This window comes from Struthio camelus, chromosome 2 (assembly GCF_040807025.1).
Source record: "Struthio camelus isolate bStrCam1 chromosome 2, bStrCam1.hap1, whole genome shotgun sequence".
NCBI lineage: Eukaryota > Metazoa > Chordata > Aves > Struthioniformes > Struthionidae > Struthio > Struthio camelus.
The window spans coordinates 2,068,613-2,085,749 of NC_090943.1; the positions used below are offsets into that span (position 1 = coordinate 2,068,613).

Genomic DNA, 17,137 nt, shown 5'->3' on the forward strand with positions numbered 1-17,137 from the left:
CTAAGTGGCACTAACACAGCCCAAAGCACAAACGCCACCCGTGGTGGCTTGCTGAAGAAGTACATGCCACCCCAGTTTTATCCTTTAGGAAAGCCCGAGGCTTTGCCGGTCCAGCGATTACTCGCTTAGGTAAAAACAGAGCCGCCTACCTGAAGTATCCCAGGATAAGGACAGCAACTGTGAGGGATCCCAGAGAGATGGAGTATCCAACAGTATAAATCAAATAGAGGCGATCAAAGACCTCCTGCAGTACAAATGATGGAAAAAATAGCGCCACATTAGAACGCATCCTACTATATTGTAACATAACCATGGTAGCAGCATAGAGATTCAGGCTGTCATACCTAATGGGGATGTAAAGCTCTAGGCCCAGGAAACCTTCGGCAATCACATCTAATGTCATCTCTTCAACATAAAAGCAGCTCGGGAAATGGTTTTCCTCTTTCCTAATGACGTAGGGGAGCTGGGACTTTTGCAAGGGAATAGTGACGGAGTTGGGTAAATCCCATACCCCAGAGTTTTGCAGCATCTTTCATCCCAAAGGAACCCAAAGCGCTTTACAAACTCTCAGTCAATCCAGAGATCATTTGGCAGTTTTCGCTCAAGCAAAATACCCACTGACCTGGGATTTTTGCTGTAACTGTAAAATTTGGCAGTTAGGTTATGCCATACCATTGCTGAATGACTGATGTCCAGACTGGGGAGTGCCAACCCACCACAGAAAACATGGGGACAATATATTTTGGCTAAGGCATGTGGAAAGAAATCACCTGTTTTTGGTTTTCTTTTTTAAATTCAAGAGTACCCTGTGACTATGATTATCCAGTTCTCCAATCCAGACACAACTTTAGCTGGCCAATGTCCCAGTGGAGAAGGTCCTGTCACTGGAGGGCTCTTAGTCATTAATCCCACACAAGGTCTTAGTTCTCTTGGCCCGCTACATTTTGAAGGGTTGGGCTCAGAAACTCTGAGATTTCCTTTAAATATTGAGATGCTTTTCTTCATCCCGGAACTGGGGAATGCGGCTTAATTCAGGGTTTACTGAACGTCTACTTGAAAAGGGTTAAAACTTTTGCTGCCATTCCAGCTCGTATGCCTCTCTTCATCTGAACTTAGAAATAAACGCTGTGGAAACCAACCAATTCAGCATCCTTCTCCTTATTCCCTCCTCCCTCCGCCTCCTGCGCTTCCCTCTCCCCACCCGCTGAGTTTCAATAACATGAGTAACGCTGGGCTCTGAATGACAGCTCTGATTTTGATTTGAGGCTAGAAACGCTGTCCTGGAATGCGAAACCTCAGCCCTATTACATCAGAATCCCCAGATATGTGAATGTTTCTTTGCGGTTTCCATTGGTAGAGTGGTGTGCTTGCCAGTATTAATCTTGTGTGTGTGTGGGTATGTGTGTGTATGTGCGTGTGTGTGTATTTTTATACATATATCTGTGCAGGCAGCAGGCACTAAAGAGCCAATGTGAGCAGACTGCAGAGCTTTAGGGGGAAGAAAAAAAAAAAATCAGTTCGTTCCCTTCAAGGCCTAGTGCGCTTTTCCTACAGCCAAGCTGGGATCCTCTTTGAACTCAAAAACAGTTGCCCCCCTGGCAAAAGTTAAAAAAAAAAAAACAACTCCTACTGCAAACTTTGGATTCTTGATAATTTGGCAATTCTGAAGCATCACTACACCAAGCTGAACAAAAGCATTCCTGAGCCCCATTCAGAATTTTAACCGGAAAGATCCATGTTCCTATCGGACAATGACACCACTGTAGCAGCAAAGGTCTTGGGAAGAGCCTGCTGATTGGCTGGCAGGACATTTTAGGAGGTTGTGGTTAATTCCTCTGATTAACCACAGGGCCCCTTTTTGAAAGGATATTGAGTCAGAACTGCCAAGACATACACATACACACATGCATGCATGCACGCTGATGTGCTGGCTTGCAAATGTAGGTGCTACAAATCCTGCACAGCGTCACAGCAGGAATTTTCAGGGAAGGTGTTTTGGATGGGGTGTAAAGGTCCTTAGGGAAACTCTCAGGAGCGAAAGGATGAGGATCCCAAAATGGTTGCGTGGGGCGGGCCTTGAAAGGGCATCTCACACTCGCTGTTTCCCAGTGGTGTTTGTACTTGGGGATGGTAAGACCTGGAATTACTAAGGGAGAAAAGGTTCAAAGGGCAATTCCAGATCTCATGCATCTCCTAGCCCACGGGAGGTCCCAGCTCCGTGGAAACCACAGTGCTGAATCAGGAAAGGTCCTCCAGGTAACAAAATATTGAGTCATCTGCCAGCTGAAACAACCATCTCCACGGCCTAAGAACCCTCTTTTTGGAGCTGAGCAGCTAGAGGGCAGTTTAACTATTTCACAGAAAACTGCCCAGGTCATGCGTGGCGGAGACATGGACACAACCTGGCCTCTGGAGTCCCAGGACGGTGCGCTACCCACCAGACCATCGTACTACAGAAGAAGCTCCGCCTGATGTTTGCTATGACGCCACCATGAACACACACTGACCATCAGGTTTGGAACAGACAGCCTGCCCTTCAAAAATCTGGCCTTGTCAGACCATAAAACGCTGTTTTAAAAGGAGTGATACTTCAACCAGTGTAATTTAAGCTGATTCCCAGTGTAATTGTTCATTGTTTCAACTGTTGATGTATGTACACTGAAAAGAGAAAAGCTGGAAAAATAAAAGAAAACAAAGAAAAGAAAACCAAAGGGGCAAAAGAAAATCCCAGCATTCTATGACTTTGGGAGCTGGGATTATCAACAAAATAGTGTAAAACTCACAGTGCGATATCAAGACTGGGGAACATCAGTTTTACAGCTGGTATCCTTGAAAGTACCCTCCACCCACTCCATCCCATGCTGTGCTGGGATGAGATAATGATTGCATGCCTTAATGTCATGCTTGTAAAATATTGCCCATGGTGACCTTTCCTCAGCCTACAAACCCAAGTATTCTCCTTCCAGCAAAAGCGCCTCATAAAATTGTGGGTGTAGGAGAAGAGGATAGAGGAGGTCAGGAAGCAATCTTTCCATTTGGGTATAGCAGTCTATCTCACCACCTAGCTGTGGACAGGACCTCAGGAGCTATGCAAACACAGAACATGAAACAGCAGCTCTCCCCAGAGCTTAGTAGTGAACATCTACCTCCACCATGTCTTGCCATCACCAAGGCAGTGACTGCCTCGTAGTGAGCTTTCTGAGGTTGGAGCCTGTCCCAGTCAGCTCAGGTAGGCACAGAAAGTGACCTGACTTGGCATGGCTCCCAGCACCACCTCTGGCAACGTAAAGGCTCGAATAATGCTGGTGTGCACAAATCACCTGTTCTGTTGGGCCCCGCTCATTGATGAGAGCACACTGGGCTCTGCATTGTCCCCGAGGGCAAAGTGTGGGAGGGATCTGAACCCCCGTTCTCCTTCTCCCCACCTCTAACAACCTTGCTGTGCCGCCTGTCTCTGCCTTCTCCCTGGGCAGTGACCAACATGCCCCCTTCGTCTGCCGAGTGGTCCTGGGAGTGAATGCTTTGGAGGCCTTCCCCCTGCTTAACGGAGCCAGTCTTGGTTGCTCCCAGAAGGAGCTGGGTCATACGAGGCTGGTCCAGTGTGGCTGAGCTGACTTGGGCATTAGTGGACCAGCTTCCCTTCAGGTCATGCAACCTCCTTCCTCTAGGTCGTGCCTTTGTTGTGCTCTCAAGCACCACAAAGCATAAAGGCCTTTCCCCCATCCTCTCTGGCCATGCATCACAAAGCTTCACCAAACCACAGCGATCTGTTTCGTCTTGCCAGGTAAGTGGTTTTGTCCTCAGTGAGCCAACCCACCTGATCCTTCTCTCTCCAACTTACTTCATCCATAACTCATAGACTGACAAAAAGACAAACCACAAAACACCTAAGTACTGTGCCACACGTGTTGCGTGCTGTACCTGTAAGAAGATTGCCCTCTCTGCCTCCTTATTCATTTTGTGGGAGGCTGCTTCTCTGCTCCCTTTTGCATCTCAGTTTTCTGCCATCCTGAAGCCTCAAGGCAGAAACTTTACGGCAGCCTGATGGCTTTGGGAGAACAAGAAACCAAAACAGGGCTGGAGATGGCTTCTGCATGAACTCAGAGCGTGCAGGGATGCCACGATCAGCATCTGTGAGATGGATCTGCCCTCCTCCCACAAGGGTCTCTGCATGCCCTACTATCTTATTGCGGACATCTTCCAGGTGTGTGACCCTCACAGCAACTGGCTGTCACATTTTCATATGGCGCTGAGGGCTTAACTTGACTCCTAATTTGTCCACTTCCTCCAATGGGGATGTAATTTGCATTGATCTGAATCCAGAGGCTGACTGCCTTCTTCTGTAGGACAGCTCAGAGCTGGACAGAGCACTGACTGTGAGGTGTTGAGGCCCCATCCAGTGCAGACGCATAGGTATGATTTCACTCTTACATTGCAGCTAGTTGTAGGGAAGTCTATGTGAAGAGTCCTTCTGCTCCCTCAAATTCTGGTGTGGGTGTATCGAGTTTGTCATAGTGGATGTGGTCCTCTAATTCAACATAAACAGTCTATGGCGTGGATGGCTCCATCAGAGCTGGCCACCTGAGGTCCACACAACAGGAAGAAAAGGGCGCTTTAGGTTGCAATGCATCTGACTATTTTAACCACCGAATGGTTCCCTCAGCTAATTCTTGGGTTGTCACTGACTGTGAAGGGGGGCAAGGGTGATTAGTTTAAATAGAGGAGGTCTGTTTCGTACAAGGATTCGAACCCATTCCGATCCCAGGTAAGAGGTCCTGACACTTTCAGGACTCAATTCAGTTGTTCTTGCCTAGGTATCTCATGTCATTTTAGACACTTAAGTGTCCTGTCTGGCTTCCAGATGCTTTATAGAGGGGAATGATTTTCTTGTGGGTCCCGTGTCATATCTGCCAGTCCCGTGTCGATGCCTTGCATGCTCTAGTATATCTCAGTTGACTCTGAGCATAACTATAACCTATATTTAGGTGAGTGGGTGGAGCCTCCAGGACTTCAGTGTTTGTGTGTCTTAATTTGTGCATTTATCTAAAGGCAGCATGCCTAATTCTGAGCTGGTCTGCTTGGCTGCCTTGATTCCCCTTATTGGAGGGAAATTAGGGTGGGAACATGTGACGAGGCACCTCTGTCTGCAGGACTGGTGAAGAGCTTCATAATCAGTTGTGGCTTGGGAGGTGGCCTCACACCAGAACTGCTTTGATCCCAGTGCCCTCCGTGGTGGCACACCCTCACTACAAGGCCTTCCTTCCGCCTGTGACCCCACATGGCCAGTCAAGGCGAGCCAGTTACTTGCATCCAGCCACAGAGTCAGAGGGAACGTATGGGAGCCTCACACTCTACTTGTGAGGCCTTGCATGTCTGATGAGGACACTCCAGAGGGTCAAATAAATCCTGCCTGGTCCAATATAACCAGGGGCTCACTTTTTCACAAGTGGTAAGGGTACCTCAATGTGGGGCCATTTGGCTGGATGCTCCATTTAGATGTTTAATCCTTGGAAAACGGGGAGTATTCAATGCTTTCTCCTAATTCCCTCCAAAGTACTTTATCGCCCAAACTCTGGGTGTACGCAAACACTCTGATCCTTGTACAGGATCCCTGCGAGATATGCAGGCAGAAGAGCTCCAAGGATGGAGGCATATCTCTGACTGTGGCATTACAATGGCAATAGTCTACATCGCTTAGGTCATGAAACTGAAATAGATCCAGTGGTCTTTTGAGGGGTTGGCAGGCTAGGCTGATGGGTGAGATTAGCAGTGTATGACGATAGCGATGTATGTAAGGGCCTTCCAGATCAAGTATTTGCAAAGCTTCTGAAAACTGCTGATTCAGATGTTGCTAATGACATGTTTGAAATCAGCAAGGGCAGCATTTTACTGTTCTGAATGATAAGCAATGCCAGAACGCTTCTGCCACTAGCTCTAGTCACTGCTTTTTCTTTTCTTTTCTTTTCTTTTCTTTTCTTTTCTTTTCTTTTCTTTTCTTTTCTTTTCTTTTCTTTTCTTTTCTTTTCTTTTCTTTTCTTTTCTTTTCTTTTCTTTTCTTTTCTTTTCTTTTCTTTTCTTTTCTTTTCTTTTCTCTTTTCTTTTCTTTTCTTTTCTTTTCTTTTCTTTTCTTTTCTTTTCTTTTCTTTTCTTTTCTTTTCTTTTCTTTTCTTTTCTTTTCTTTTCTTTTCTTTTCCCTTTCCTTTCCTTTCCTTTCCTTTCCTTTCCTTTCCTTTCCTTTCCTTTCCTTTCCTTTCCTTTCCTTTCCTTTCCTTTCCTTTCCTTTCCTTTCCTCTTCCCTTCCCTTCCCTTTTTCTTTTATTTTCTTTTTTTAATAAAAGATGTCACTAAAAAGGCTTAATAGCGAGGAGAAGGGATATTTTTGAAAAGCACAAAACAGTCACTGATTTACAAAGCTTAAACTTCCAAATCATTATGCATTGAACACTGCTTTTTGCTACATAACTCTCTTCCCTTACCTAAGGAGGTACCGAGTGCTTCAGATCCCTACAGTCTGGACAGGTACAGGGGTGAAATTCAGCTCCCAAAGACACCTAAATTCAGCTGTGTAAATCTGTGTTTATGCACAGGTGTTGAGTGGTTTCATCATCTAGCATCCTGTAGGTACCAGTCTATTGCTCTAGAAAAGGGCAGAGGGAAGATCCATGTCTCAGAAGCCAGCTGAGCAATTTGAGTGCCCCATAGAAGCACACATTCATAAAAAGCAGCACTTTTTCATGCCATGCCCAGTCAACTTGGGCATGGAACTTATTGCCACAGGATATCCAGGAGGCCACAGCCAAAATGGGCCCAAAATACGCTGTTCAAATTAATGGAGAAAATTTCTGCAAACCCTATCCTCACAATGCGCCACAGCAGCAGACCGCTGGAGAGCTGTGACTAGGGACAAGAACACTCTTGGTTTGCCAACTTTTATAAGCTGTCTCTAGGCACCTACCGTAGGCCAGCAATGGTTAAAGATGGGGTACAAGGTGACTAGATCTGACACTTGCCTAGGCATTCTTGTATTCTCATATCTAGTAAGCATTATTGCTGTTGTTATGAACCATCAGACTTTCTCAGTAGACTCCAGGCATAAACTGTTATCAGCAGCACCTCAGTAAAAGGCGCTACAGTGCTTACAGGAACACACTAGACTTGATAGGTATGAACTGAGAACTGCATGACAGGGCTGCTTGCAAGAATGAAGAGCAGGTCTTGATGAAGCAATTTTTATTCCTAAACATATTTTAAAACACCTGCCCATCTCTTATGATGCGAATGCACAACACTCTGATGGTTATTTCATCTGCATCACGCAGCATACATTGTGTAAACATGTTCCATGCAATCAGTTTGAGGCTATGAAAAGTTATTGGTTTTTAAAAAGACCCCAGAGAGTATCAAGAACAAAGGCCAGGCATATAAGATCTTTGGTGTGAAGAACGGAGTTTAGATAAAGCAGCTCTGGAACATGCTGCGCTTTTCCCATTGTGTTTAGTATGCGATGGATTCCCACGGCCTCTCTGATTTCTTTGGGAACAGTAAAACCACCACGATATAAACAAGCAGTAGCAGATGAAGACAGAACTGGTGGGCTGAGGTTAGATCTTTGGATGGTCCATCTTGCTAGACTGGTGGTTTCCAAGCTGGGCTAACCTCCCAAGTTGCTGGCTCATATTCCCCTTCCCCATGATTTCAGTAGACGCAGGTCGCATTTACCCTTAAGCTCGTCCTTGAAAACAGGATGTGTTTGTCCTACTTTAAAGCAAGATGTGCTTGGCATTGGTGCTGCTTTGGGGGAGATGAGAATGAAGGAAACTACTGCGTACTGAACAAAATATGCCGTTAGCTTTGCCAACGTCTGAAAGGGTGAACAGAAAAATGGCAACGCTGAAGGTGCTGCTACTGTTGGCTGTGTGAAAGGGAAGGGGACCGTGGTCAAAGTGCTACTACACTTGATGGAGGGAAATTGCCAAAAATGCTGCCTACCAATGCTAGAGCCAAATCAAGACTGCCCACGTGTGTCATGTTTTATCCAAAGACCGAGGAGCTCCAACGAGACAGGCCGCACCGCCTCCTCTGCCTAAGGGATCTTAAGAAAGTCAAAAGGAGAATAGTCAATGTTGTCAGACCCAAGGTCCTTTCAGCCCTCTGCCCTGTCTCTTACATGCCCAGGAACTGATGCCTAGGGAATAGCATAGGAGTAGGACAAATATACAGTGATACATATAGATATGTATATATCTATCCACACATCATCTAGTAAATATGCGACAGTGCTGAATACACTCTCCTGATATTGAGCAGCCTGTGGCTCAGTGACTTAAAACACAGAGCAGACAGACAAACAGCTGGTGTTTAACCACACTGCCTTCCTCAGAGGATGAACACTGGCCGATCTATTCCCCTTCCTTCCCTTGTCCTCCGGTCTCGCTAAACACCGGATGGAAAATAAACAAAATAGAGCTGCCTGGTCAGGGCACTGGGGTGGGAAGCCGCGGGTCTCTCAGCCTATCTGCTTGGAGGCAGAGAGACTTTTTGGGACAGCCAGAGTGCAACAGGAGATAGGGGCTGCCCGTGCACGGCTCCTGCGGAAGGAGTGCAAGAAAGAAATTTTCTGTGGTCTCTGTTGCACCTGTGAGCGGTTACCTTGTCTCTTAAAAGCAGATTACGAGAATTCAGGGAAGCAGCCAATGGCGTGGTGGTGTTTTTCAGCATAGCCCCAAAGGCATGAAGAAAATCACTGCATCTTCCCATGATGTGCTGCTAGGACACCTTCCCACGAACTCCTTCCACCCTTTTATGTTGCCTTCTAGAGACCTACCATGTCCAGGAGACGGCTGTTCATGGCAGCATTAATGCTATGTCTGCAAGGTATTTAGGGAAACATGCTCTGACAGCTAGCCACAGTCTACCTGCTTCCCTGGCTAAAGAGCAGACATCAGTTTTCAGGGCTGTCAATCCAGCATCCTTCAGCAGTGCTAATTTTCCCTTAGAAAACAACCCAAAAGCAATTGCTCGCTGGGCAGTTACGAGCTGTTAATTCTCCTGGCTCTGATGGCTTCAGCATACTTTGCTAATTTCAGAAAGTGGTTTCCTTACTTCTCTGTGTGAAATAATCCTATTTATATGTTTCAGGAAAAGGTAGCGAAAGACACAAACTTTCTCTGGGGCCCTCTGCATGCTGCTTTAGTTAATCTTATAATTATCCCACAGTGGCTAAAAGGAGAAAACTGCACACCTAAACAAACACACAAACATATATATGTGTGTACACCCACATGCACGTGGGTGTTTGTTGAGGTGTGTGTATCTGTATTATATATATAACTATCTATAGATATATGCCTATTTCTAGAGACAGCAATACAGAAGCAATACAGAATATATATAGCCACAGACAGACTTTTTTCCCTAATGCTTCCTAGTGCATGGTTTCTTAATAGCTTCTTTGGTTACCTCTCTTAAGACGCCGTCTTACTCAGAATCAGCCCACGATCTCCTTTCAAAATGTTGGTTAAATGCAGCTGTTACTGGTGATGCAAAGATGCTGTTTCCCGGGATGGGGGAATAATAATAGAAAACAATCTCTTTCTAAAGATGACTAGTCTATCCTGCCAAATTCCCTGATTCTGACATCTCTTGACTTATTTACTTAAAGGAAAAAAAAAAATCAAAGGAAAGCTGATTAACACCAGTGCTTCAGAGCCAGTCTTGGGTGTGAAAGACAAGAGGTCTTATTCTCTGAAAGCTGTCACCCAACTGAGAGAAATAAGGTCATTCCTCTTCTCTTTTATATCCACATTGTTTTTCATACTAGAAGGTCCACGGGGACCCACAGTGGATGTATATGCATTGGTTCCCTTGTCACCAAAATACAGCCACCTCTGCACTGCGAAACAAGGAATTTAAGTGACGGCCTGCAACATCAGCCTATGAGGTAAGCGCAGGCCCGATTAGAGAAAAACAACCTCATGAAAATACGAGGTTGCTAATAATAACAATAATAATTAATAATAGATGGTGTTGAAAGGCATTTGGTCATCGAAATACTCTTCCAAGCCTGGGAGAAGCTATGTTTTTTTTTCTGGTGTTCTTTGCACTGGGCATTTATTGCTTGAACAATACCAAGTAGTCCATTTAATCTAAGCAACAAAGATGGATTTATTTTTCCTATAACTAAGCGTCATTACATTCACCTCTGTATAGCTAGAACAAAAAAAAATAGTGGTAAAAAATGACTCGACCATGTCTACAGAATAATTGGGATGACAAGCTTCAGGCAGAGCTGAGAACAGAAATCCAGTCTTCCATGCTATGACACCTCATCTAATGCCCCCCCTCATTACAGGGGAGCACCGCCCAAGTTCCCCTTCTGGGAATTGACCACCTCTATGCTCAGACGACACATACAGACACACAGATACACAGACACACATAAAAGCCAGGACAATGGACTTCTCTTTCAGCCTTCCTTGGCAGCCAGGGGGCAGAAGATCTTTGTTTCTTTCTCATGCTGATGATGAATGGCCAACTCTTCTCTGTACCCTTCCCCTGATGATTCACCTTGACCAAGTACTGGCTAGAAGCATGGGAGATTTAAAAGAAAGAGCCTCCTTTCCTAGGAAATGTTGGAGACTTGCTCAGATGGAGGGGTCTGCAGCAGACTGATTCCACCACGGGGCATTACTGAGAAAGGTGGGACAGGGCAGAAGACTTCAAAGAGGTCAAGAAACTGATGCCACTTAGTAAAGCTCTCTTGGTGTGAGTGAGATGCTGAAGGATTCCATGACCTGTTCCAGAAACCTTCCAGAAACCTCTAGGAATAAAGTGATGCTTTCTACCACGTGGACTGGGAAAAAACGTGTCCCACCACACTTGTTCTAAAAGCAGACATCTTCCACCACTGAGATAACACACTTTACTTTTAAGTAGTTGGAACTGTACCTGAGCCCTGTAACCTTGTCTGCTCCCTGACTGGGAGATAACACATGCGGATGCCCAAATAACCTCTTTCCTCACTAAATCACCTCATTCAAACGTTGCTTCACCATTGAGGGAAAAAAAAAAAAAACAACGAACCTTCAACAACAAAAACTATGCTGTGGCTGGATTTAAAATTAGGAACATTAATCCCAAAGGGAGCGTGTGTCATCTTCAAACCTGCTTCCCACTGTGAAGTTTGTGGTTAGATCTTTATCTCCAACCATCCGAAAATAGCTCTTACTGCAGATGATTGGTCACTGATATCATATACCATCTCCAAGGAGGACATCTTCCAAGTACCACTGAGAAACAAGACATTTCTACAAAATACTATGCAAACTGTAGAAATAGAACAGCAATCACATGTGGGTGCAAATGTCTTTCTCTGTGAAAGAAGGACATCACATCCTCTCAGGTGACTGTTGACAGCAGAGGAATTGCTTCTGCATTAAGGAGTGATGCACTCGGGAGACATTCAGAAGCGCTACAGACACCCAGCAGGGCTTAAACTCAGATAGAGAGGTAAGAACTTTCTGTTTCACTGGAAACCAGCTACTCCATCACTTAAATTTGCGTAAAAATAAGGCTTACAGATCTGGCGTATAGATAGATGCAGTTTTTGCCCAGGAGCATACCAAATCCTTTCCATTTTCAAGGGTTTGTTAATTCCTTTTCTAAATCTGGACTAGTGTCATTGCCTCAAGAGTGTAAGTATACCAGAATTAATTCAAGGTCGGTACTTATGTGTTACTTTATATTAAGAAAGGGCTTTGTCTCCACCCATCTCCGATGAAAAGACTGCTAAAAATCTCTGAGTCTGTAGCTTATACCTTTCAATCCGGATGTTCTGCATTCAATACCTAAAGAAGCAGAGTTGCTACTGGCTTGATTGATAGATTTGTTTACTCTGTGTTTGTGCATCCCCTAGCAGAAACAAGTGCATAGGCAGTGAGATAATTAACAATAACCTAGTAGCAAAATTGTTGACTGACCGGGAAGAGGGAGTCTCTACGGTCTCAAGCACAATTTCCAACAACTTCTAAGTGCCCCTGAGCCAGCCCTTTCCAACTTTCTCTCAGCTCTCTGTGCAAATGGGATCAAGGGAGCTGGAAGGAGCCTCGCTGTTTTGAGGACAATTTCCCATTCAAATAATTGAATTGATTTTCCTATCAAAATGAAGGTGTACCTTTGGCAAGCTTGGATATGGTTTCCAACAGGAGATAGTGAGCTAGAGCTCATCAAGGGTTTAAAATGAGACGGTGCTCCTTAGGCTAGCCCCAGATGAGACCAATGCTTCATGCTGCAGACACAAACGAATTGCCTACCCTTTCCCTCGTTTCGTTGGTGAGGAACTTGGCACATTCACTGTAGTTTGCCCAGGTGCGGTTGTTGCCTGGGACCAGCTCCCAGCTCCCATTCAAGTCACACCGGCGATAAGCATGGCCTGCAAGAAAGAAAAGAGAGACAGAGTAGAAACAAGAACACGGAAGAGCCATTTGGCCATACTGGGCGGAAAAGGAGAAATCTCTTCCAAGGGTAGAACTTATCTCTGTACCAACAACCCTGATGCCTTCTGCCTGCTTTGAAGCTCAGCTGGTCTGGCTCACAGTCTTTCACAGAAAAGGCAGGACTGACTGCATGCAACCAGAAAACATTGAAATATCTTTTTTTTTTTTTTTTTCCTGAAAATGATGGCAGTACTCCACTGGGAACATTTAATCTTAATTCTCTGATTTTTCGGTCTCTGGGTGCACAGCTTTGCCTGAGAAAAGATAAAGCTTTAGCTTTGAAAGCACACTAGGGAGTGCATGTACTTCAATTACTTTTAAAAATATGCACAGACTTTGTGGCTCCAGAAGCAAGCCAAGAAATGCATGGCCTGAGGGAAAGTGAGATATGGAGGAATGCACACGTTCTGCTTACCAGCGCTGTTCTCAGATACCCACCATAGGGGGCTGGACAGAGATCAGAGGTTAGAAAGACAATACCAGTAACAAACTAGTTGAGTAAAGAATATAAATGGGAAGAGTACATTGCAGCTTTGTATTGCTACCCAAAGTTTGTTATGGCATACGAATCTGGGTTTGTAACCATGCAAGTCCACTCAGTTGTAAGCCTGTAATTGGTGTCCATAATGCCTAGTTACGGTCTGGGTACTGTAGGTGGAATATTTGTGACTGCTGGGGTAAAAATAAAGTTGTTCTTTTCTCTCAGCACGTGATACGCCGAGCATGGGATCAGCGGAAGGAACATGAAGGTCATGAGCAGAGCAGAGTCCTGTTTGGGACTGAGAAGGAGTGATACGGTTGTCATTAAACAAAAATAGTGTCTGTTTCTTTACTTCCTCTTCCGTAACTTTACTCCTAGCTTGGATGGGAATCACCATGTGAGGAAAAGGATGCTAAAGAGGGTTTTTAATCCTTCAGACTCTCAGGTCCCTACTTAGTGCAGCTTACACGGCTTTGCCAAGATTCAGGAGAGTGCCTTACCTTTGTGATTGAAGTCATAGATGTACTCTGGACATGGCATAGCCACCACTTTGCCCGGCACACCTTCAGGCCAGCAGACAATACCATCCCACTCAGGAAGACAAAAGCCATCTGCGGAAGATGCAAACACAAAAAGGAGTCACTTGACCTGCAGAGGTAAAGGCCTGACAGTAACGCCTGTGCCCCAGCATCAGGAGAGGGATCTCCATGAAAAAGACAACAATGTCGTGACTTAGTTTGAGAAAACTGCTCTTGGGCATCATTGCAACTTGCATTTTAGCGCTTAGCTCTGAACAGCTCTGGTACTTGTGGAGAAGGTGTAGCTTCTCCCAAGTTTTATTGCAAAAGCTCGTGGTCCGACACAGGATAATAGTTGAGCGCTTTCTGACGGGGGCCAATGCTTCTAGGAAGGCAGTTTCCACTGTGGGCTGGAAGACACGCGAATGGAGCAGGAGGGAAGAGTGGAGAGCAGGAGGATATGAGCATCCAGACTTGGTCGTTAGTACTCTGTAGTCCACAGGTCAACCCGGAGATACCCAAGGGAGCTTGGCTGGTATGACCTAGATACTGCAGCACGGGTTTAAGCCTGGGCTCATGGATACCAAGGAGCTAAGGTATACAGCCTTGTGGCTAGACTGTTGTGAGGCTCCGAGCTGCTAGTTCAGGATTCTCAGAAAGGTGCTGCTGCATGACCTTACTTCCTAAGCAGCAAAATGAGGCAAACTATATATCCTGAAGAATTTTGCGTCCTTTCTAATGCTTTTCTTCTATGGCTGCAATAGTCTCAGCTTTCCTCTCCCACCACATCCCTCTGATGTCATCCCGTGTGAGATGCGAGCTGTGCGTTGATTGCCTTGGAGCTGTGTACATGCTAATTGGCTGGCTACACACAAATGCTGGTTGGCCAGCCATCCGCTGTCAAACGCAGTGTGCAGTGGCTGAGATTCCCAGCCTTTTCCCCTGCTTCCTCACTGCTTTTAATCTCAGTCAGTCCCCTCGCTGCCCCCTTAGTCAGTCACTGATTTTCACAACGGAGGCAGAAAGTGAAGGGGCAGGTAGAGAGACTACCTGAGCTTTGTTTCCTTAAGAACACAAATCCCCTGAGGATTGTTTATCTCCGTCTGTTGTACCACTTTTCCCAGCCAATTGCTACTTCCTAATCTTTCAAGAAGGGAGTGATGGGATGGTTTTTTTGGTGGATTTCCTTTAAATCATCCTTAATCTCCTTTTTTGTTCATCGATTAAAACTTAAATACCCCTGCATGAGAAATCCTGCACTCCCCCATATACATCTCCCTCTTTCCCCTGTGTTTTGCAAAAATCTGTGATGCATGTGCCTTGCGGGAAGAAAAGCAGGGAAACTAACTAACTAAGAAAAAAGTCCTTTCTTTCCTTTTACTTTTACCTTTTTTTCTCCTAAGATTTCTTTGGAAAATTAATGAATATATAAGCACATATTTAAGGTTCTTTAATTTTCAGTTTGCAGTTTTTCAGAACGTGAAAAGTAATTAACCGGGTCTTACCATCAACTCCTAACAATGAGAAGTTTCACCTCTTTCTTGCAAAAGTGTGTTGAAAGGCTCATGCCTCATGCCCTACGCAAGCATAGGGGCTAATAGAGGTCAGGAAGGAGCATCCTCTGGGTAGCTGTGCCCACAGGGTTTCTGTCACCTGTCTCTCCAGCAGTTGAGACACCAGCCTTAGAGTAGACTGCAATGGGAGACGGGCTGCTGGCACACCCGACAATCTCATCTCTCCTAATCAGCTGTTTGTTCAGTCTGCACGGGACAAAGTCAACCGTTGTCCATCTTTAGAACTGCTGAGACATCCTCCGAGCTGCTCGAAAGCTGTGGGAATTGACCTCATTTTCAACACCACTTTAGGAAGAGAGAAGTCAAGCCCTAGTCCCCTACCTCGCACATCCTCCCACCTTGACAATAGATGAAATTTCTGCAGCTTTTGATTTGTAAATTCCCAGTTGCATGCGGGGAGCATGTTCATGTTCAGACACGTATGTTCAAGCATGGGCTGGGTTTCCCACCCTTGAAGAGTTCAACGGGGACCACGCACCTGAATTTAACCACGTGCTTATATACACCTTTGGACTGGGCTGCATTAACTGCTCCCTTGGGTAAAAATCCAGCTTCAGCAACGAGTTTGAATGAAAAGCAAACAATGGTGAATCTACCTAGCTCTGCGTTAAGGACAATCTTTTCCCTCCGTACCAATGGCATCCCATCAGAGAGTTTATCAGCAGTGTATAAAGTGTCTAACGCAGAGAAATTGCGTGGGAATCAAAATAAAATGGAACAGCCTGCTCCTACCTGCAAAAGAGTTCCATTATTAAAGAAGTGATGAATACCGCCAAGATCTCAGGATGTTTCATTAATACCAAAGCTAGTGCCTTAGCAATCTTTCAAGAGAACTGTAATTCATCCTTTATAACGCGTATGCTTTCACAAGACTAAATAACAATCCAGGATTGCTTTAAAGACCTTTAGCTAGTGTGGTTGCCCTCAAGGTTTGGGGCTGACAGTGCTCAATTCAGTTTGCTGGTATTTTACGACATAAAAAAAAAAAAAACAGAAAAGCCCATCATTTGTCAGCTGATTTCTTATCTTTAATTTAGTGTTGATGAAAAGGACCAAACTAATCACTGCATATCTTCTAAAGGATTAACTAGGAGTGGGAGCAGGGGGGCTAAAAACCCCTGGCAGTGGTGTGATAGAAAAGAGGAAGAAGTTTATTTTATGTTCTTTGTTTTGAGTCACATTAGGGGAAGAATGATAGTAAATTTGTTATTCATGAAAACTGTGTAACTCCTTCCCTCTGGGTCATTATCTTGCAGGATAACTTACACCATGAAAAACAATTTATGTGTTTTTCAGTTCTACGGAAAGATCAAAAGAGAAAGAAAAAAAGCCCCACAAAACTTGGACTGGTACAAAAAATGTTGTTGCCTCTGAGTCCCTTTTGTAGATAGGAAAATCAATGAAGATTTAATTCAGCCCCCTCTTACTTAAAATAAAACCAATCCTTTCTTTTAAAAAATGAACAAGTTTAGGGAGAAAATGAAGGCTGCTTTGAAACGACATCGAGAAAAAAAAATTGATTAAAAGGTCATGCTCTGAAAACATTGAGAGAAAAAACTTCCACTTTTCTAAGATTTTCAGAATGACTTGCAAAGCTCAGCCTTCATCTTTAAGCAGTTTCATTCAACATGATAGGGTAAATTTTGTCTGGAAAATATTTATTTCAAAACATATCTCATGGTACTTCCTCCTCACGCTGTACACCCCCCCCCCCCACATTTGCAAGGTACTCCATTCAAAAGGAAACTGATGCTTACTGGGTAACAGAGCAGGCAGTTATTTCATTTCGGGTAATTTAACCAAGAAAAAAAAAAACCCAAGGCAAAACAAAACGAAAAACTTAGCGGGCTGAAGACACTGAGAAGGAAACACATTGAAAACTAGAACTGCTGCGTTTTCCCCTGAGCAGTCTGGGGAGACGTCAGCTGCCCCCAAAATCCGCAAAAAGATTCTCTTTGCCACCTCTCGCTACATCTGAAATCTTCCACTGCTCCAGTATATTCAACTGTGTCACGGACTCAGTAAGGCCATATGAAGATTTGGTGAGATTCAGTCTTCAGAAGGCATCTG

General features: G+C 44.7%; 1 protein-coding gene across 8 annotated transcripts in view; it reads right to left on the minus strand.

The window, feature by feature from the left end:
• Positions 1 to 17,137, minus strand: part of PTH1R (parathyroid hormone 1 receptor) — a 142,807-nt gene that overhangs the window by 34,531 nt on the left and 91,139 nt on the right. For all 8 annotated transcript variants that reach the window (XM_068934051.1, XM_009684146.2, XM_009684145.2 and 5 more), the window contains 3 exons: positions 13,476 to 13,586; positions 12,312 to 12,430; positions 150 to 244 (listed from right to left, as the gene is read on the minus strand). In XM_068934051.1, the coding sequence (XP_068790152.1) occupies positions 150 to 244; positions 12,312 to 12,430; positions 13,476 to 13,586 (325 nt within the window). The remainder of the gene's footprint in view (positions 1 to 149; positions 245 to 12,311; positions 12,431 to 13,475; positions 13,587 to 17,137) is intronic.